General features: G+C 40.7%; 1 protein-coding gene across 17 annotated transcripts in view; it reads right to left on the bottom strand.

The window, feature by feature from the left end:
- Nucleotides 1–22839, bottom strand: part of mef2cb (myocyte enhancer factor 2cb) — a 292538-nt gene that overhangs the window by 165921 nt on the left and 103778 nt on the right. For 15 of the 17 annotated variants that reach the window (XM_063068484.1, XM_063068499.1, XM_063068483.1 and 12 more), the window contains exon 3: nt 12901–13087. In XM_063068484.1, the coding sequence (XP_062924554.1) occupies nt 12901–12954 (54 nt within the window). In that variant the 5' untranslated portion in view covers nt 12955–13087. The remainder of the gene's footprint in view (nt 1–12900; nt 13088–22839) is intronic. The other 2 variants (XM_063068486.1, XM_063068485.1) reach the window with 1 other exon arrangement.

Raw genomic sequence — 22839 nt, 5'->3', positions numbered from 1 at the left:
TTCATGACAGATGCTGCCTTTTTGAAGCATCACCTTTTAAAGATGTCTTTGACACTGGGGAGGCTAGAGCCCACAATGGAGCTGGCCAAGTTTGCAACTTCTTCCGATCCTGTACAGTGGAGTCCCCATATCAGACGGTAATGCAACCAGTTAGAAAGCTCTCCACAGTGCATTTGGTGACATAGTCACCTCCAAATCCAAATGAAACATAGCCACCATCATGACTTATTTGTAATGGCATTGATATGTTAGGTAATGTTTAGAAAGATGTCAGAAAGGGAACTGCTTCATTATCAGGGGATCATAAACACAAGAGACTCTGGAGTAACACGCACAAAATGCTGGAGGAGCTCAGCAGGTCAGGCAGCATCTATGGACAGAAATAAAGAGATGAAGAGTCTCAGCCTGCAAATCTACTCTTTATTCCTTTCAATGGATTCTGCCTGACTTGCTGAACCCCCCGCAGTGTTTTCTATGTGTTACTCATTATCTGGGAAGTTGGGAATCAAATTGAACGCAGTGAACTCCCACTATTGAACCCATTAGAAAAGAAAAGCTACTGAGCGAACACAAGGTTGGAGTTAGAAAGGAAAACATAAATTTGCATAGATACAACTGGTAATTCCATCATATACATACATCACTTTGGGAAAAAATAATGATATATAAAATCACTGTTCCCCATCATGCAGTGCAATTCACAAGTTAAACCCCATGTATGGTGACAAATATTACCACTCATCAATACAGGTCCAAATATTGCCCACAATTTGCTGTATGTGAGGAGGAAAATCTGAGTCCTGATGAAGGGTTTTGGACCAAAACTTTGACCACTTTTGCCTCTCCATAAGATGCTGCTCGACCTGCCGAATTCCTCCAGTACTTTGTGTGTTGCTCTGGATTTCCACCATCGAAGAATCTCTTGTGTATATGCTTCATTATCTGGGGAGTTCGGAATTGAAACGAATGTTGTGAACTCCCACTCTGAGCCCATTGCAAAAGGAAGATGATTGATGAAGCAGTTGGAGATGATTGCGCCAGAAGATTCTGAGTACACAGTCCCTGAAGAGTTCCGTCACCAATGTCATGGGATTGAGATAATTTGCCTCAATGAACCTGATCTATCTTTCTTTGTGCTGAGTTACTAAGAAACAATTTGATTCCAATGAAATCCTATTCCCAATGCAGGCTGATATTCCTTCGTAAATATAATTAACAGCAATAATATACAGTTCTGGTCACCCCATTATAGAAGAATGTTGAGGCTTTGGAGAATGTGCAGAAGAGGTTTACCACGATGATGTCTTGATTACAGAGCATGTGCTATAACTAGAGATTGGACAAGCTTGAGTTTTCTCTGGAGCAGTGGAGACTGAAGGGAGATTGCAAAGGACTACAACATTATAAGAGGTCTAAATAGAGCAGACAGACAATATATTTTCCCAGGATTGAAATATCTAATACCAGAGGGCATACATTTGATGTGAGAGGGGATCATTTCAAAGGACATGTCATGGGGAATCAACGATACCTTGGGCAACATCTTCCAGATAGCCAATCCCTTAAATTATTTCACTTTCTCTACGCCTTCTGCTTGTTCCTTTTGTTTTGTTTGTGTTACAGAAACTGTTAGAAGCTGTAATGTACAGTTTGAAACTCGATCGAATGATCTAGCACTCTGCTGCGTTTGGAGAGGTACCTTGTGGAGATCGGAGACGGAGACCCAGAAAGGACTGAAAACACGAGCAACTTTGATGTGCGTTGCTTGAATTTCCAGCATCTACAGAATTCCTTGTGTTTGCGACTGAAAACACGAGGTGACTTGTGGAAAGGACCGCAGACGGGCTGTGGTGACATGAATAACTCCATCTCAAAGCAGCAAGGAAGATTGAAACATCCAGGTGAATGTGGACGGGGTCAGCTATTGCTCCCAACAGAGGCAGAAAGATGTTTATGATATTCTGAAATTTATGTGATTATTGGGCTGTATTTTGTATCGGTCTCTTTCAGTTTTTCAGCATTTTCTTTCTTGTGGCCAATTGGTGGGTGAGTGATCTGTCACTTTTTGTGTGTGAGATAGAGGTTGGGGTGTTGATGTTATTGCCTCTGTTTTTTTTGCAAGTGAGGGGGTCGAAGATTGTTATTGTAGCTGGTTTTTTTCTGAGGGAGGGGTTGGGGATTTGTTGCTATTGTTGCTGTTTTCTTTCTGCGAGTGGAGGGGGTCGGGTATTGCTATTGTTGCTGTTTTCTTTCTGCGAGTGGGGGGGGGTCAGGTATTGTTACTGTCACTATTTTCTCCCTGTGGGGATGGCTGGGGTTTTTTGTTATTATTGCCTCTTTTTCTGCAAGTGAAGGGGTTGGGGATTGTTATTGACGCTTTTTTTTCTACTGAGGAGGGGAGGAATTTGATGCTAATATCACTGTTTTTCTTCTGCAGGGGAGGAGGTGAGAGATTTTGGGGCTTGAGAGTTTTGTTTCTTTTTCTTTTTCATGCTGTGGGGGGGAAGGTTGATGTCATTTCTTTCAACAATTTCCATGGACTTTTTGTATTTCATGGCAATCTGGAGAAGACAAGTATCAGAGTGGTATTGTACATACGTATTTAGACAATAAAAGGAACTTTTGGACCTTTGAGTGGTGGGTGTCTGAAATGCACGAGGATATGGACATTGTGTAGGAAGATGAGATTAGTTTGGTTAGCCGTTTAATTACTAATTTAATTGTTTTGGCACAACATTATGGGACGGAGGACCTGTTCCTGTGCTGTACAGTTCTAATATCAGAATCACTAAATACTATATATGACTTTAAGTTAATTGGGAAGACTGGTGTAAATGCCACATCCTTTCTTCCCGCTACTGCCATCACGAAGGAGGTACGGGAGCCTTAAGTCCAACACCACCAGGTTTAGGCACAGCTTTACCCTTCAGACTCGTGAACCAGTGCGGATAATTGCACTCAGCTCAACACTGAACTGATTCCACAACCTAGACTCACTGTCAAGTACTCTACAACTCACGTTTTCAGTATTATCTATTTCTCCATTTATTGACATGTCTAGTTATCTAATAATTGATTTATTATTAGTATTTGTATAGTTTGTCTTCATTTGCACATTGGTTGTTTGTCAATCTTTGTGTGTAGTTTTTCATTGATTCTACTGTATTTCTTTGTTCTACTGTGAAAACCTGCAAGTAGGTGAATCACAGGATTGTATATGGTGACATGTACATACTTTGAATATATTATGCACATAATACTTTGATAATAAATTTACTCTGAACATATTGTGCATATCAGAATATATTTGCAATTTTCCAGGTTCAGGTGAAATTTCTAAGTTTGAATACCACTGGTAAGTGTCCATACAATCAGGGGAACATCCAGAGCCACAAGATGCAGTAGGACTTTATGATATGCAGTCTTGTACTGATAACTGACAAAGAATATTTTACCCCATTTGAACTTTTAAGTAATTCTGTAAGACCACAGTTCTGCATTAGATACTAGAAAATGTGGTTAGTTTATTTGCAAAGCTAAAAAACAATGCCATTTAACAAGATTTTAATTTTCATAAGATGCTAGAAGGAAAAAATGCTGTCCCTTAAAATTATAAGAGGCAAGGTTTGTTTCTTTAAAATATGAAAACAGGATCATGAACAATACCTAATGAGTCTAAACTGCCAACTGAAGTCCTGCAATTATCATTCAATGCTGCTTAAAGATCTGCAGGGTTATGGTGGGATGGTGGTAGGAGGGCAATTGGTTTTGAATCTTGCAATGCAAAGCTTTACATTGAACTTTGAACTTAAGCATTGGCAGAACTCTAGGGCACCAATGAGAGTGCAGCAGTTAGTGCAATGCTATTACAGCACAGGGCACTCCCTGTGGAATGTGTGGGTTTCCTCCAGGTGCTCCAGTTTCCCCTCCATAGTCCAATTTGGTTGGTAGGTTAATTGGTCATTGTAAACTGTACTGTGGTTAGGTTAGGCTTAAACTGGGGGTTGCTAGGCGGCGTGGCTCAAAGGGCCGGAAAGGCCTACTCCATAATGTGTCTCTAAATCAGGGGTTTTCAACCTTTTTGATGCCATGGACCCCTACCAATAACTGAGGAGTCCATAGATCCCTGCTTTAAATAAATAAAACAAAAATAAATAAATAATTTATAGGGCGAGGTTGGCTAGATTAGGTCTTTATTCCTTAGAGTGTAAGAGAATGAGGGGTGACCTTATAGGGGTTTATATAATGAGGTGGATGGCAGCAATCTTTTCCCCAGGGTTGAGGAATTCAAAACTCACAGAGGCATAGACTTAGCGTGTGAAGGCAAAGGTTTATAAGGGACTTCAGGGACAACTATTCGGAACAAGCCACCAGAGGAAGTGTTTGAAGCAGATAGAAAAGCATTGTTTAAGAGTCATTTAGATAGAAACATGGAGGGGTGAGCCTAAGTGAGATATAGGCTGAATTCAGGAAATTGAGACTAGCTGAGTGGGCACTGAATTCAGCTAACAGGCGGCGACAGGCCTGTACCCATGATGCATTGGTTGGTAGCTCTAAGCATTAAGTTTATGAACCATGCTTGTACATATTGACAAAGCAGCACAACAACCTGACAAAAAAAAACTTTGAAACATTGTGTAGTTTAAATAAGAAGATACTAAAGAAGTGACTTCAAGGGTATAATCTCATGGTTACAATGAGAACTATGAAGTACTTGGCCCTGAATATGTGTGGGCTGCAAGTGTGACTATAATAACATCCACATCATGCATTTTCTCACAGCTACCATCGAGCCAGAGGCACAAAACCCTGAGGTCCCACACAACCAGGTTCAAGAACAGCCACTCCATTTCAGCCATTCTGTTCTTGAACCAGCAGCTCAACCCTAGAGTTACCACAGTGATCCATGTTGTTTAGCAACACAATGAATCACTTTCATTTCTCTCCATAGACGCTGCTGAGTTCCTCCAACACAGTCTGTGTTGCTCAAGATTTCCAGCATCTGCAGAATCTCATGTCTCAACTTTTTATTCTGTGTTTTTTTTTATATAAACTTGTGCTTTCTTCTGAATACTGTTTATCAGATGCTGGGTGCCTGTGATGCTGGTGTAAGCTTCTATAATGGCACTCGTGCATACATGCAGTTACACCATCGACAAAGGACTCGATTTTGACCTTGACCATCTTCAGTGTTTTCAGAGTCAATGAAGATATTTATTTGTGGTGGCCTAACAAGTCTTCTTGGTACGATAAGGTATCACAGTCCACCTGCCCCATGTTGCTAAGAATTCATTAACAAACCAATCAATGCTCGGGTACCACTTATAATACCAAGATGATTCTTGGTGGAAAAATCATTGTGACATTACCCACCCTGCACACTGGAATGCAGTTGGTACAATTCCATCTCCTCCAGAACATGCTGTGCAATTCTACACTGCCATCATAGAGAGCATCCTCACATCAACCATTACTGTCTGGTTTGGTGCAGCATCCTCACACAACATATGAACACTACAGTGAACTATCAGGACAGCAGAAAAGATCACTGGCTGCAGTCTACCATCACTGCAGGACTTGTATGTCTCCGGGACAAAGAAATGGGCAGGAAAAATCATTGTGGACACTCCCCAAACTGCAAACTGCCTTTTCCAAAAGCTCCCTTCTGGAAAACACCATAGAGCTATTAAAACAAACACTTTGCACCATCTGAAAAGTTTTTTCCCCCAGGCAGTTAATCTGATCAACTATACTTTTTAGACCCCTCGTCCCCTTCTATCTATTACCCCATCACTGCCCTGCACTACAAACACTTTAAACCACTTTTTGTAATGCTGCTTACATTGTAAATAAATGCTAATATTTATGCATTTATGCAAATTTTATCGCATATCTGTACTTTAACCTCTAATTTTATTTCTTATTTAATTCTTTATTCTGGACGTAGTTGTTTTTTTGTTGCATGCCGTTGAGCAGCACACCAAAGCAAATTGCATATGGCAAATAGCACTGATCCTTGAAACCTTTTTAAAAACTTAACTCCTCGGATTCTAGTAGAGGCTGAGACGGAAGCCCAGGATAAATGCTAGGGAATCGAACCCTTGAGCCATCATTCATCCGGTTTGTATCAGTTGACCCTCAAGGGTTGTTTTGCAATAATTCTGAAGGATATGTTACTCCCTCTTGGAGTTGCATACCAGAGGATGCAATATTTTATTTCAAATGTGCTTTCCAAGGCTCTGCAAAAAAAAATGTTTTCTCCTCATCAGATTCTTTCACTGAATAATATTTTAAATTGTGCTGCTAGTTTTATTTATCTCCTTGCCCAATGTTCCTTTCTTTTATAAATAAGGAAGTGAAACACTTGTGTGCATGGCATGCAGAGTGTTTGGTGGCTCTGGGCCTGGTTAAGTTAAGTTAAGGCATCCGTTAGTCTTGTGAGACCATGGATCTGCACCTGGAAAGTCTTCACTCTCCAGGGCGCTGGCCTGGGCAAGGTTGTATGGAAGACTGGCAATTGCCCATGCTGCAAGTCTCCCCTCTCCACGACACCAATATTGTCCAAGGGAAGGGCAAGGGCCGATACAACTTGGCACTGGTGTCATCGCAGAGCACTGTGTGGTTAAGTGCCTTGCTCAAGAACACAACACGCTGCCTCGGCTGGGGCTCGAACTCACAACCTTCGAGTCGCTAGTCAAATGCCTTAACCACTTGGCCACATGCCCACACGTGGGCCTGGTATTCACTAGAATTCGGAAGAATAAGGGGTGACCTAATTGAAATCTATCGAATAGCAAAAGGCCTTGATAGGATGGTTGTGGAGAGGATGTTTCCTATGGTAGAGAGTCTAAGACCAGAGGAGCCAGTCTCAGAACAGAGGAATGTCCATTTATAATGGAGGTGAGGAGGTATTTCTTCAGCCAGATAGTGGTGAATCTGAGGAGGCCCAGTCATTGGGTATATTTAAAGCAGAGTTGATTCATTCGTGATTGGTCAGGGTATGAAGAGAGAAGGCAGGAGGTTGGGCCGAGAGGAAAAATTGATCAGCCATGATGAAATGGTGGAGCAGACTCAATGGGCCAAATGGCCTATTTCTGCTCGTGCACCTTATGGTCTTACGGCTTTTTCTAATGGACTTTGACATTAACTCATCAGTCAGAATAAAATAGCTTAAAGATTTTCCAGCCATTTACTTAATTTACCCAGAATAATGAGGTGATCTTCCTGAACCCATAAACAATACCTCATAATTTCTTTTTCTGCACTATTTATTTATTTTGTAATTTATAGTAATTTTATGTCTTTGCACCGTACTGCTGTCACAAAACAACATATTTCACCTCACGTAAGACAATGAAAATAAACCTGATTCTGATTTTCTTCACCACATTCAATGTTGATAACTGTAATCTAATTTAGTAACACACACACAAAACGCAGGAGGGGCTCAGCAGGCCAGGCTACAACTATGGAAAAGTTTTAGATTATGAGGACACGCAGTCCTCCTTTATTGTCATTTAGTAATGCATGCATTAAGAAATGATACAATATTTCTCCAGTGTGATATCACAGAAACACAGGACAGACCAACACTGTAAAACTGACAAAAACCCCATAATTATAACATATAGTTACAACAGTGCAAGCAATACCGTAACTTGCTGAAGAACAGGCCATGAGCCAGGTAAAAAAGTTCAAAGTCTCTCGAAAGTCTCACATCTCACGCAGACGGGAGAAGGAAGAAAACTCTCCCTGCCATGCCCAACCACAGTCCGACTCTGAGTCGTCCAAAAACTTCGAGCCTCCGATCAGCCCTCCGACACCGAGCACTGAGCACCATCTCTACCGAGCGCTTCGACCCTAACCCCGGCCGCCAGCAGCAGGCAAAGCCGAGGATTTGGGGCCTTCCCTCCGGAGATCCTCGATCGCACTGTAGCAGCGGCAGTGAACTGGACATTTCAGAAGTTTCTCCAGACGTTCCTCCGTGCTTCTCACAGCTGTCTCCATCAAATCAGAATTGTGCACGGTACCCTATTTAACAAATACGATATCATTTCACCGGAGAGGCCGCGCATGCTGCATCGCACCGCCATCTTCTCCTCCCGCCTTCAGTTGGCGTTTCAGACCAAGACCCTTCATCAGGTCCCTTCATGACTTTCGACCCAGCTGGACCGTGCTGAACTGTCATTCTGCCCAGTTCCATTGCCCTGCACCTGGACCACAGCCCTCCACACCCCTCCCATCTATGTATTTATCCAAACGTCCCTAAGTGTTAAAATCAAACCCACATCCACCACTTCCGCTGGCAGCACGTTCCACACTCTCACCACCCTCTGAGTGAAGATGTTTCTCTTAAATATTTCACCTTTCACCCTTAACCTATGACCTCGAGTTCTAATCTCACTGAACCACAGTGCAAAGGCCTGCTTGCACTTACCCTGTCTCTACATCTTGTAATTTTGGACATCTCTATCAAATCTCCCCTAATTCTCCTATGCTTCAGAGAATAATGTCAGGCAGCATCTGAGGAGAATAATAAATAGTTGACATTTTTGGCCGAGAGCCTTCATTGGAACTGAAAGGGAAGGGGGCAAAAGCCAGAATAAGAAGATGGGAGAAGGGGAAAGAGTTCAAGATGGTAGGTGAAAGGTGTCACCAGGTGAGGGGGATGGTTGATCAGCAGGGAAGGGCTAGGGGAGGGGGATGAAGTAAGGATCTGGGACATGATAGGTGGAAAAGGTAAAGGACTGAAGAAGGGGGACAATAGTGAACCATGAAAGAAAGGGGAGGATGAGGGGAACCAGAGAGAGGTGATGAGCAGATGAGGACATGCGATGAAAGGGGAACCAGAATGAGGAATGGAAAAAGAGAGAACCAGAAGCTAGAAAAGTCAATGTTCATGCAATCAGGTTGAAGGCCTCTATTTACCGGAGGTAGGATCTGCAGAAGTACAGGGCTAGCATCTGCTTGTTTCTTCATTTTAAAACCCAAAATAGGGCTGTCAAAATATCAGCTGTTCTACCATTCGCTGACCTCACCATCCAGCAGCAGAGCAGAAGTGGAAAATATTAGGAACCACTAGAATGTCCACCCCACTGATTTCTCATAATTTTCCCACTATTCTTAGATAGAGTGAGAATAAAAAAATACTATTCTATTTCAGTCCCAGTGTCTCCACGTCTATTTCTAAAATATGTTTTCTCAACCTAAACATTAATAATAGCTCATTATTACATCATTAGGGTATTTCATAACCTCAGACGTTAAATTAATTACTTTTGACGGACAAAATGCAAATAAAGTTATCTACATAAAGCGATATTTCACAGATGGTGAATGAAGTTCTTTAGTTGGTGTTACTCACTAAGGCGAATTTTGTCCAGAATACCATGAGAACTTGCTGCTCTTTTTCAAATAACATCTGCCTGAACCACAGGAATCCATACAACATTTTGCATTCAGAAGTGAGGATATCTGACTACATGCAATGACCCAGTAATGCATTAAACTGTTGGGCTCCATGAAGTTCTGCTCAGGGGAAAAAAGTATCACGTTTACTTCAACGGCAAGAGGCAAGACTAATTAAATTAAAATTATACGGAAGTGAATGATTTCAATTAAAAGATAGAGTATAGAACATAGCAAACATACAGCACAGTACAAGCCCTTCGACCCACGATGTTGTACCCACCTTTTTCATCTACTCTAAGGTCAATCTAACCATTCCCTCCTACACAGTCCTCCATTGTTATATCATCCATGTGCCTATTTGAAAATTTCATAAAAGCCCCTAATGCATCTACCTCTACCATCAGCCCTGGCAGGGTGTTCCATGCACCCATCACTTGGTGTATAAAATACCTACTTCTGTCTTCCCCCCTATACTTTCCTCCAATTACCTTAAAATTATGCACAATCATATTATCTATTTTCTCCTCAGGAAAAAGTCTCTGGCTATGCACTCGATCTTTGCCTCTTATCATCTTGTACATCTCTATCAGGTCCCACCTCATCCTCCTTCGATCCAAAGGGAAAAGCCCTCGGTCACTTAACCTTTCCTCATAAGGCATCCTGGTAAATCTGCGCTATGACTAGATAAACAATGACAGAAAATTTGAGAGAAGTTCTGAACGGTACAGAAGTTGTAATGGAAAAATTAAACTGTTTTATATCATGCATCAAGAAGAGCAGGGAGTTCCCTCAGCATCTGGGCCGGTAGTTAACTAACCACCATGAATCACTTTAACAGACTGTCATGTTTTGGTCAGCATTGTGTGTTTCTCAGACCCAGTCACACAAACAATAGTTTCTGGGCCCTGTAATGATAATCAACGGCAAGCCCATCGAAACGATCACCAGGGTCTCCGTCCCTCCTATTTGCAACATTCACTGGGAGTTTGTTGTTTACAGCTTACCTGTGCTGCGCACTGCATGCATTTTTGAATAACATTTTATTAACTTATTTGCAGTAATGTTTATGTGCTGTTGTGTGATACATGTTGTGTCCATGGTCCAGAGGAACATTGTTTCATTTAATTGTAATAATCTACAGACAGATGACAATAAACTTGGAACTAGAGCTGCAAGCTTGGAGACAGTAATTAGGAAGCACCAGAATAAGACAGAAAATTGTGGAGAGAGGAAAAGAAAACCTAGATAGAATCCATATCTATGTCTAGGTATCTCTGGGATCTCCTTGAGACCCACACGGTCCAACCACCAGTGACATAAATACTTACGCCTGCTGTTCCAACTCCCAACAAATTCCACATACGGAGCAGTGCAGTACCTTAACAAATAAATAGGTGTCCTTTCCCTCCACTTTAACTTGAATTAAATTGTTTCTTTAATCTCTAAGATGACTGCACAATTTCAAGAACTTCCTTCTACGCACATGAAAAGAATTTAATGGAAATGGATGAAATGGCCACATCAAAAATTTATACCTATGTATGTGAAACTTACAGAATAATACTACATAAATCTTTCTTGCTGCGCCCACACAATATCCTTTCATCTCATTTTCAGAAAATGACTGAATATTTCTGCAAGATGAACTTCTGCATTAATTATTTATATGGCTTCTTGACACAGAATGCCAATTAATATCACATTAAGGGCAATTTTGTGTTATGGACTATGAGACCATACGGAGAGATTACAGAGAAAAGAAAATATTCATTCTGGTTTAGTAGAGTGTTCCAGGCTTAAACAAACTCATTTTACAGATGATCCTTATAACCGGTAGACAGAAAGGACTTTCATTCCAACGGATTGGATTGGATTTAAATCCAGGTTACATTGCCCATTCCCTGAATCAGTTTGGTTCATGAATTTGTTAGTTGTTCAGAAAAAGATTGTTTGAATTAGAGCAACTATGTTTTTACCAACTGTAATGGATCATCTCAATATAATATAAATGAGAGACAGTTCCAGCAACAACATCAGTACAGTGTTAAGTGCTTCCAAATATGTTTCATGACTTCTGTTAAAATAAAAAAAAATCCCAATTTTTGCTTTCCCATAAAAAAATTGCTGATATAAATATATTTTATAAACTCATTTTTATAACTGAATTTGATAACTGAGTTAACTGTCCATATTCAAGCAAAGATTCTAAGCTGTTATGTAGTGAACATAACTGTAACAGGGAGTGAGGGAATTGTCCACGTAATGATTCTATATTTTTAAAATAAATTTGAGTTCCTAGTTGGCACATTCAGTCAGTTGGAAATGAAGTAATGATTTATAAACTAATATTAAAGACCTAATTTTGGTTTTCAACTCTGAAGTATTAAAAGAAAGTGGAAAAATAGTTGGATAATAGCAGTATTATTGCTTGCTGACTTGGCTTCAAGCAATAACCAGCCTTCAGAGAAAAACACTGAATGTATCCACCATAAATCCGTGGTCAGTTGGTTCATAAAACATAATTTTTTCTACGGAGCCACACAATCCCAATACAAAGTTTTATTTTATTAATCTGATGGAGTGCATCGTTGAGCACGTAGAAATTAAATTGCCGCATAATTGATTTCTTTCAATGCAGAATTATGAGGCATATAGACACAAGCATCTTCTTGATATATGCTTATATATATTAAAATATATTTCTTGATTAGTCAGGTTACAGGGAGAAGGCAGGAGAATGGGGTTGAGAGGTATAATAAATCAGCCACGATGGAATGGCGGAGTAGACTGGATGGGCTGAATGGCCTGATTCTGCTCATAGGTCACATGGCCATATTTTAGTATCAGAGGGATTGAGCCAATCCATGATTAAATGGAGAAATGAATATAAAATGTAAAAGTGGGCTTCAAGAGCAGCTTGATCGTCTTCCCTGTCTGATCTGTCATGACACCCAAATAGCAATTACAGCATGGTAACTGTAATTTAATCTAACCATTTTCAATGGAATACTAGCAAGGTCATCTGAATATTGAACAGTTTACTTCATTCCGAGAACTTTCTTGTTTATCACCAGCATAAATCATCACTGCTTTTAGTTCTATTTTGAAGAGATTTGTTCTATCTCAGAAATTTATTTTAAAATGCCCTGTTTCTACACAAAAAATAGCTAAGATGTATATTCTAGAACACGCATTTCATAAATTGAGAAGAACCCATGTTCCCCAAAAGCAACGATTCCAGTTAACAGCTTCAGAGCCACGTTCATGTCACATCCTCTTGGGAAATAAATTTATTTTTAAGTTTCAATTAACTTATTATTACAACTAAGAGGCTGTTTGCATCAGTCATTAATTATTGTTAATTTTAAATTAAAATTTAATAATTTTTCTTCATAAAATTAACGATTTTTCTCCACCATGAAATAGTAACGTGGTAGACTCAGTATAATAATCATTGTGAAAGGAACTCTATTTGTAAATGGTGCTCACCTGTCTGTTTCGCTCATCCATGATCCGTGTAATCTGAATCTTTTTTCTCCCCATCCTTAATGTCTTGCTTCTCTCCTCGTCCTTAAACCGTGTACCTCTGACTTCAACTCTCTCCCGTTTCCTCAATACTGGTCCTTCTTCACACTCTTCACTTCATTCAGTTCACAGATTCTCGCATCAGTCCCTGCTAATAGCAAGAAAAAACAAATTTAATTTGTGGTATTTGAAGACTCACTTTTAACACTGACATTTCTTGGGGACAGTACTAATGAGGCTTTGGGGTCCATTGTTTAATGCACTGTGAATCATACTGTAGTACCACACTGGACAGTCTGCTTCGCCTATGATGTTGCCCCAATCTGTTGTAGTTTGCTTGTTCTCCCCAAGACTGCTTAGATATCCTCCAGGTACTCTGGCTTCCTCCCAAATTCCAAAGATGTACAGGTTAAGGTTAGTAAATTGTGCGCATACTACGTTGATGCTCGGAGCAGGGCGACTCTGTCATCGCGCCCACTCCCCCCCCCGCCCCACCCCCAGCACATCCTCAGACTGTGCTGATCGTTGACGCAAACAATGTGCTTCATTGTAAGTTTCAATATTTTGATTCCATGTGACAAATAAAGCCAATCTGTAATGAAAATCTTTAAAGTTTTGATCTGCACAAACAATCTAAAACAATAGGTTTTATATTACCCCAAAGGCGCGGAACATCCCAGAATACATTGAAAATGAGTGCAAGTTCTGTAGCAGGAGGCTATTACTGGAGTTAGCAGTATCCTGTTAAAAGGAACATCTTGGAACCCAATCTAGGGAGGTAGAACATATAAACTTCAAGCTCAGTTTATTGTCATTCAGTTGTACACACGTATACTACCAAAGGAAACAACATTCCTCCGGACCAAGGTGCACAGCACAGTCCATATAACTCACACAAATAACACATAAATTAATATTACTACTAGTAAATTAACAAATAAGTTAAAATGCATTTACAAAACAAGTTAAAAAGTAAACAGTATAATGCTACTGGCGCTTGATGTGTGATGAGACCTGGGTGATGGCAGGGAGTTCAGGCGTCTTTCCATCCTAACAGTACTTGTCCTAATGTTATGATACCTCCTGCCTGATAATAGGGGGTCAAAAAGATTGCTGGACAGATGGCAGTGATCATTGACAATACTAAGGCCCTTCATACACAGCACTCTAGATAAACATCCCAGATGGGTAGAAGAGAGACCTAATAATCCTCTCAGCAGTCCTCACAATATTTTGTAGGGACTTGCAGTCAGATGCCTTGCAATTCCCACACTAGGTGATGATGGACATTCTCCTGACCCTATTCGTCCAGATACACATGACGAATACAAGAGATTCTACAGATGCTGGAAATCCAGAGCAACACACACAAAATGCTGAAGAAACTCAGCAGGTCAGGTAGCATCTATGGAAAGGAATAACAGTCAATATTTCGGGCTGAGACCCTTCATCAGGATTGGTACCACATATAGCTGTCTTATTTTAAAGAAGCAGATTTATAACCATGCACTAAAATGTTCAATGTGTGTCTTCAGTCTCCTGGACCTTCTTGTTGATGGTAGCAATGAGAAGAGGGCATGTCCTGGCTGATGGGGTTTCTTTATGATGGGCGCCACCTTTTCGAGGCATCAGCCTTTAAAGATCTCCTCAGCGGTAGTGAGGCTGGTGACCATGATGGAGCGGCTCAGTTTACAACTTTCTGCAGCTTTTTCTGATCCCGTGCAGAGGCCCCTCCATACCAGACGGTGATGCAAACTGTTAGACTGCTCTCCAACAGTTTATCTTAGCAATGTCTCATTAATGATTAATCCCCCATGCCCTCTATTCATTAGATATCCTCTCAGTGACTTCGCAAATTCTAATGGAATAAGTATTCAAGAATATGAACAGATATGATCCTGGCACATCTTCTTATTCAGGTATCTAACCCCATCCTTTCCAGTCCTGATGAAGGTACTCAGACTGAAATGTTCACACTTTATCCATTTCCATAGATGCTGCCTGACCTGCTGAGTTCCTCCAGCATTTTGTGTGTGTTACTCTGGATCTCCAGCATCTGTAGCATCTCCTATGTTTATATTTGCTATTATTGCACCCAATGGAATTTGAGATCCACTTAGATTGAGGTTAAAATATGAACATTACAAATAGAATAGGAAACTGAATATGCTTCTCTATAGCATTCTATACTTTTGTCCACAGATAGAATATTGGTCGTCTGATTTTATTTTGTGGACCTCATATCATACTCCCTCATTAATAGGGAAGAAAGAATTTATGAGTACCAAGAAATATGACTGAAAAAAATAGCCAAGAAAACCAAAATATATTTTTAACAGAACTGTGAGACAGACTTCTTGACACTGCCAGACTTTGGTCATTGGACCCAGTACTAAGGTTGCACATTCCAGTGACATCATCTAAACTTCACTTTTCTGAATGAATTTGGCTTATATTCCTTCGGAGTCTTTCAATAACTGCCCAGTTAACACTGCAATATAAGCAGAAAATGCAGAAAATTTTGGCTCTTCTCCCATCCTTTCCGGTCCTGATGAAGGGTCTCAGCCTGAAAACTTGACTGTTTATTCCCCTCAATAGATTGTGCCTGGGACCTGCTGATTTCCTCTGCCATTTTGTGTGTGTGGTAACTGGTATATAACTCGTTGATGCCAGGGGATTAGAAGAAATGAAGCTTGCTACTATTACATACGTCTTTGTTGAAATCAAAGATGAAGCATTGGGCAGATTTGAATTAGGATATACTTAACAGAGATAAAACAAAAATTAAACATTATTCACTCTGCTCGACTAAAGAGTTTTTTAATAAGAAAACCAAGTGGCAAAAGTGTTTATTCTGCAGAGTTAAGAAGAGAGAAGTGATTCGACAGAAGCATTTTGGAGATTGTGCAAGAAAAGGATTCTCTAAGTATCAAAGTTCAAAGTAAATTTATTATCTTCAAAAAATATAATATGTATGTCACCATACACCCTGAGAATTTGTTTCTTTCAGGCATACACAGTAGAATAAACAAGTGCAATAGAATCAATGAAAAACTATACACAAAAACTGAAAAAAAAGGAGACAAGTTGCAAATAGAAGAACAATCCAAACAATAATAGTAAATAACATGAGTTGCAGTGAGTTATACTGTACACACGCTACTGTGCAAAAGTCTGAGGCACACATATATATAGCTGGAGTGCACCATCATAGTTTTATACATTGCACTGTAATGCTGCCGCAAAAAAAAAAATTCTGATAGATGAGTGATGAGAAACTTGATTCTGATCTGGGTCTTTATTGTGGACTGAGAGTGGGAAGGGGGCAGGGAGAGGGGAATCATGGCTGGGAAAAGGGGAAGGGAGAGGCATGAAAAACAATCTGTAATAATCAATAGACCGATTGTTTGTAATCAAATGAACTTGCCTGGTGTCTCCAGGCTGAGCTTATCTACAACCACACCACCACCGCCCCCCGCCCCAACACTTCATCTCTGTCACCTGTTCCACACCCCTCCTGCGGCGCTCTACCCTTGTCATTCCAACGTCCTTTGCTCCCGCCAGATTTACAAACTCACTCTGCACTCCACGTTGACACATGCAGTTCTGTGCAAAATTCTTTGACACCTTAGCTATATATATGTGCATTAGACTTTTGCACAGTCCTGTACTTAGATAATAAGTTTACTTTGAACCCTGAGAACCTTTTTACTGAGATAATATCACTGTGGTTTCAAGACAGCTTCTCCTTATCACTGAACTAACAGATACAATAAACACAAGTAAAAGGGTGCTTGTCAATTACTACTCTACGGTCAGAAATCAAATGCTATGAAAATGTTCTTTTTTGCATCTACTGTAACAATTCTGCATTGAAACTTCAGCAGCAGCCAACAGATGGCATTGACAGGACACAATTAATAATGTCTTAGGACTATAAAACAATCATTGCACATAAACAGTTAATATTATTTAGTCATACCTCAAGTGTGCTCTATTAAGACAAAAGTATGGATCAGGCAAGGTTGCAAGCTCTATAACACTGTGTGTACAATGCCACATTTAGAGTTTAAATAATTTATTCCATTACTGTACTGTACTTCAAATGAATTTCAGGGTTGTATATGGTGACATTTATATACCTTGATAATATAATTTACTTTAAATTTAAACTTTGAAATAACTACCAGACTGAAAAGTTCTTACTTGTGGAGTAGCATATTTTAGGATGATAAGTAATCAAACATCAAATTCCTGATCTTGTGTACATCTTGAAGCAAAGTGAGTCACTGTATTGACCTGGTGGGAACTCCTACTTAAGCCAGTGACATGGCACAGTGCACTCTCTGTATCAGGAAAGGAGAAGTGCGAGGGCTGATCATAGAAATAAAACCATGTCACCAGAATCAAAGTATTGAATCCCTGACTAGAGTTCACAGAGCCATTGACCCAAGTGACTTGTGAATCATCTACATATCCAATTCCTTTATCATTACAGTATATAAACCAAGCAAGGTTTCTACAATGAGCAAGACCACATTTAGAGTTATAGAAGTACAGCACAGAAATCAGGCACTTCAGCCCATCTAGTCCATGCCAGAACCATTTAAACTGCCTACTCCCATCGACCTGCACCAGGACCATCGTCCTCCATACCCCCACTATTCATGTACCTATCTAAAACATTGAAATCAAGCTCATATGCACCGTTTGCGCTGGCAGCTCATTCCACATTCTCACAACCCTCTGAGTGAAGAAGTATCCCCTCATATTCCCCTTAAATTTTTCACCTTTCACCCTTAACCCATGACCTCTGGTTGCAGACCCACCCAACCTCCGTGGAAAAAGCCTGCTTGCATTTACCCTATCCTTATATTTTGCTTTTATCTTTATGTCTTTACATATTTCTGTTAAGTGTATGCATAGACAAGCAGCAGTGTAACATTCTGACCATTTTTAGAATTTTACTTTAGCTTTACAGCTATTTTTTCCACCGGAGAAAAAGCAGTTAACTTTCTGTGATTATAAAAACACTCTCAGCAGAGACTCAGTTTAACATCTAAAAGTACAGAATTAAAATTTGGTAGAGTAGTTAAAGCAGGAACTTAGTTTTCATGGGTTTAATATTGTTGTCTGATTTGTCAGATACTGGAGAAAGATGTGCCCGCGAGAGCTCGGAAGCAGGTCCTACGGACAGCTGGTGTGGGTTTCTCTTTGCTCACAAACTCAACCCCTCACCCACTCTCTCCACCTCTCTCAACCCCATAGCATTGCGAAGGGCTGTCAAAATGGCAGGAAGTGCGCAGAAAGTGGTCGAGGAAGGATATGATGTCAGCAACCACTAACAATAAAAGGTGTAAAGGTGCTTCCTTCCTTAAACTGTTCCAGAAGTGCAAAATGGGAACCAAAACTCTCCACTTCCTTCTCATTGCACAAACTGTCTGATTCTGTTTGAATACAGTGCTCCAACCTGCCTTCTGATCATCCACATGGACAGTAAATGACTAACGCTACAAATCACACACAGTGCAAAAACAAAACCAACTACTTTCTAATGCCAAGATTAGCAATGGAATAATATCCTAATAAATCTTGTTCCATTATTTCCCTTTCCCCTCATTACAAATTAAATTTAATAAGACAATGAAATAAAAAAAGCCAACCATTTGATCACTTACACGAGACAGCACCTTCTGTCCAATATTAAAATAATTTTTCTGATTAACATAATACTGAATCACACATACACAGCTGCAAAGATTGGTCTCAGCCTGAAGTGTTGACTGTTTTCTCCTCTCCATAATTGCTACCTAATGAAAAATTGCACTCAGAGACTGACAAGCAACCAATGTGCAAAAGAAGGCAAACTGTGTGAAAGATAGATGGATGGATGGATGGATAGATGTCTATCTATCTATAAGATACGGCACCATGGTGGTGTAGCAGTTAGTGCCATGTTATTACAACTTGGGGGCGTCAGAGTTGGAAGTTCACTTCCATCATCCTCTGTAAGCAAATTTGCACGTCCTTTCCGGTGTGCACATGGGTTTTCTCCGAGTGCCCCCGTTTCCTCCCACAGTCCAAAGATGTACCAGTTCATAGATTAATTGGTCATTGTTAATTGTCCAGTGATTAGGCAAGGGTTAAACTGGTGGGTTGGTGGGTTGCTGGGTGGCACGATTCAAAGGGCTGCAAGAGCCTGCTGCTGGCAGGCTGACTGGACAGACAGATGGAAAAATGGATAGATAGATAAAGAACACTGAGAACTCAAGTGGTTGAGTCCTTGAAAGTGAGTCCATAAGTTGTGGAATCATTTCAGAACTGAGGCGAGTGAAGTTATCCCTGCCGATTCAGGAGCTGGAACAGAAGTATGACTAATCTTCCACTTAACCTCAGTAATTTTTCACCCCTTACAGGATTCATTCAAGAATGCATATCTCGCTTTCATGACTTAGTGAAAACTTGTACTGAGAACACTAAGTAAGTTAAACAGAAACATCTGGAGTGTGTGCTGCAGTACAAAGCAAGAGAACCAACTTACAAAATCTGGTTGCCCTTATTCAAACTTAGTTCGTTGTCATGCCAACTCAAGCTGCTGCCATTATAGCAGTTGGTAACACTGTTGAAATGTTGATTCCAGAGGTGCCTGCCTGAGGCAAAGGCTTCACGGAGTTAAAAACTGATGTACTTTCTCACATTGAAAGCAAATTCACAACATATGTCAGTGATAATAAACCTGATTCCGGTTCTAAAGGCATTTACACTTCCAACTTCACCTCTATGATTTGTTGCTGCTTATAAGCCAATCATAGAACATAGAAACCTACAGGACATTACAGGCCCTTTGGCCAACAATGTTGTGCCGATCATGTAACCTACTCTAGAAACTGCCTAGAATTTCCCTACCACATAGCCCTCTATTTCTCTAGCATCCATGCACCCATCTAAGAGTCTCTTAAAGACCCTATTGTATCCGCCTCCACCACCGTCGCTGGCAGTGCATTCCACTCACCCACCACTCTCTATGTGGAAAAACCTGCCTCTGACATCCCCTCTGTATCTAATTCCAAGCACCTTAAAACTATGCCCCCTCGTGTTAGCCATTTCAGCCCTGGGAAAAAGCCTCTGGCTATCCACACAATCAATCGTCCCAAACATTTGTACTTCTGCCACAGAGAGATGATAGCATGGTGCGACAGCGCTGCAGTGCCTACGGCCAAGTTCAAACTCAACCTCAGCTGCTGTCTGCCTGTGGAGACTGCACACTCTGTGGCTGTGTGGCTTTTCTCCCCCATTCCAAAGAAGGGCCACCTGAGGGGTTAATATCTCCTAATGCACAGGGCAATGATAGGACCTGTGTGAACTTGAGGAGACTGTTGAGAGACTTACAAAGTGCAATTCCATATTGAAGATTCAGACTGCTTAATGCTATTTCCAGTATATAAGCAGAATGGAGAACAAATTAATTGTTACGCTGGATCGAATTCAGCACAAAAAAAACACAATAAGATAGAGAACAGAATAATAAAAAACACAGTAAATATAAATACATATAGTAGTTTACAGATATAGATTGATTATATGCCCATAAATTGACTCCAGGCACAGGAGTGTCTGTACATAAGGTGACTGACAGGAAATAATAAAGTAGTGGTAGGGTTAGTGGGTGGAGGTGTTGATCAGCCTTACTGCTTGGCAAAAGTAACTGTTTTTGTACCTGGTGGTCCTGGTGTGGACGCTACATAGACTCGTCCCTGATGGAAGTGGAACAAGCAGTCCATGAGCAGGGTGGGTGGGATCCTGCATCATATTACTGTTTATCCCCCAGCACCTTTCTGTATATATGTGCTTGACAGCAGTTAGGCTGATAACCCGTTTTGACAACCCGTTGTAGAGCAATTATGTAGCTTTAGTGTAAAAGAGGGGTTACCAAAACTTTTCTATGTCACAGACCCGTACCATTAACTGACGGGTTCGTGGGCCCCAGGCTGGGAACCCCTGGTGTAAAAGGATGGCTGATCATCAGAGCAGATTTGGTGAGCCAATTGGACCTGTTTCTCTGCTGTATCTGACTCTAAAAGGAAACCTTGCATTAGCCTACAAGAATTTGTCCCTAGAGTTGTCCACACCTGAGTGACAGTGGTGGGGAGTGTAGTGAAATCATTAGGATCTAAATCAGATTTATCATCACTGACATATCTCATGAAATTTGCTGTTTTGCGGCAGCAGTACAGTGCAATCACAAAAACAACAATTTTTTGCAACATATGTCAGTGATAATCAAGCAAAAGGTCTGGGCACTCTGCACCTGCAAAGCAATGTGCATGTCTTTCGTGATGTGCTTCAGCATGGGGAAGTCTGTACTCATCGTGAAACCACATGCATATTCCACCTGCTTCTCCTGAGCAGGAAGGAGTGAGATCAGAAAAAATAAAGCATCAGAAACTTAAAGCAATCTGAATTAAGATCTGTTCAAAGTAGATTGTGTTTGATTTGAACTAATTCAATATAGTTTGACCACTTTGATTTTAAGAATTTCACAAAAAGAACGAAAAATGGTAATTCAAAAAATTGAGGCCAAGTGAAGCTTGGATAGAAAATCCAAAAACAATAAGCTGTGGAAGTGATTGATCATAGACTAGCAGAAAGTAAACAGTACAGATTCCCAAAGATTGCTGTTAGGACAAATTTTGACGTGTATGTATAAATATACACTATTTAGATATTGGATCTGCTGAGCATTCTGGGCATACAGTACTGAGCAAAAGTCTTTGGCACATGTAAAAGTACGTATAGCCAGGGAGCCTAGGACTTTAACACAGTACTGTAGTCATTTTATGTATTGCACTATACTGCTCTAAGTCACTTAATCACACATTGCTCTGCGACGACACTGGTGCCAAGCTGTATGGGTCCTAAAGTCCTTCCCTTGGACAACATCGGTGTCGTGGTGAGGGGAGACTTGCAGCATGGGCAACTGTTGGTCTTCCATACAACCTTGCCCAGGCCTGCGCCCTGGAGAGTGAAAACTTTCCAGGCGCAGATCCATGGTCTCGCAAGACTAACAGATGCCCTCACTATACTGCTGCAAAAAAAAAAAGTCATGACATATGTGAATGATGATAAAGCTGATTCTGATATGGGTCTCTTTTGTGAGCTGAGTGTGGGAAAGGATCAGGGAGAGGGGAATCATGGTTGGGAAAAGGGAAAATGAGAGGGGAGGGAGTAGGAAGCACCAGAGAGACATTCTGTAATGGTCAATAAATCAGTTGTTTGTAATCAAAGGAACTTGCCTGGTGTCTCAGGGCTGGATGTGTCTGCACCCACACCACCACCCCCCACCCCTGGTACTGCTTCTCTGCCTCCTGTCTCACTCCCCTCCTGTAGTGCTCCACCCTTGTCATTCCTGTCATCCTTTGCTCCTGCCAGATTTACAAACAGGCTCTCCACTCCATATTGACAAATAGAGTACTGTGCAGAATTCTTAGGCACCCTAGCTATATATATGTGCCTAACACTTTTGCACAGGACTGTATTTGTCAACGTGGAGCGGAGAGTGAATTTATAAATATACACTATTTGGATGCTGGATCTGCCAAGCAATGTGGACGTGCTATGTTTCTGCTGAGCAGAGTGGGCATGCTATGTTGGCGCCAGAATATATTGGTGTGAGTCTGTGTTTGCTCAATCTTGGTGGCCAGTGGTGATATTCACTTCTTGTTTAATACTTTACTGGCGGTCTTGGTGGTTTTTGTAGAAATTTCTTTCTTAGTAACTGACTTTATCACACCAACAGTCTGTCTCATAACACGGACAGCAAAACAACCAAGAGGAGGATATTCAGAAAAGCTCTCGACATACATGGGCTTAGTTGTGTGAACAATAGCCATTTCTCCACACTTT

The sequence above is a fragment of the Mobula hypostoma genome, chromosome 16 (assembly GCF_963921235.1).
Source record: "Mobula hypostoma chromosome 16, sMobHyp1.1, whole genome shotgun sequence".
Taxonomy (NCBI): Eukaryota; Metazoa; Chordata; class Chondrichthyes; order Myliobatiformes; family Myliobatidae; genus Mobula; species Mobula hypostoma.
Note: the sequence above shows the minus strand (reverse complement) of the source record. Positions and strands in the feature narration are given on the sequence as shown.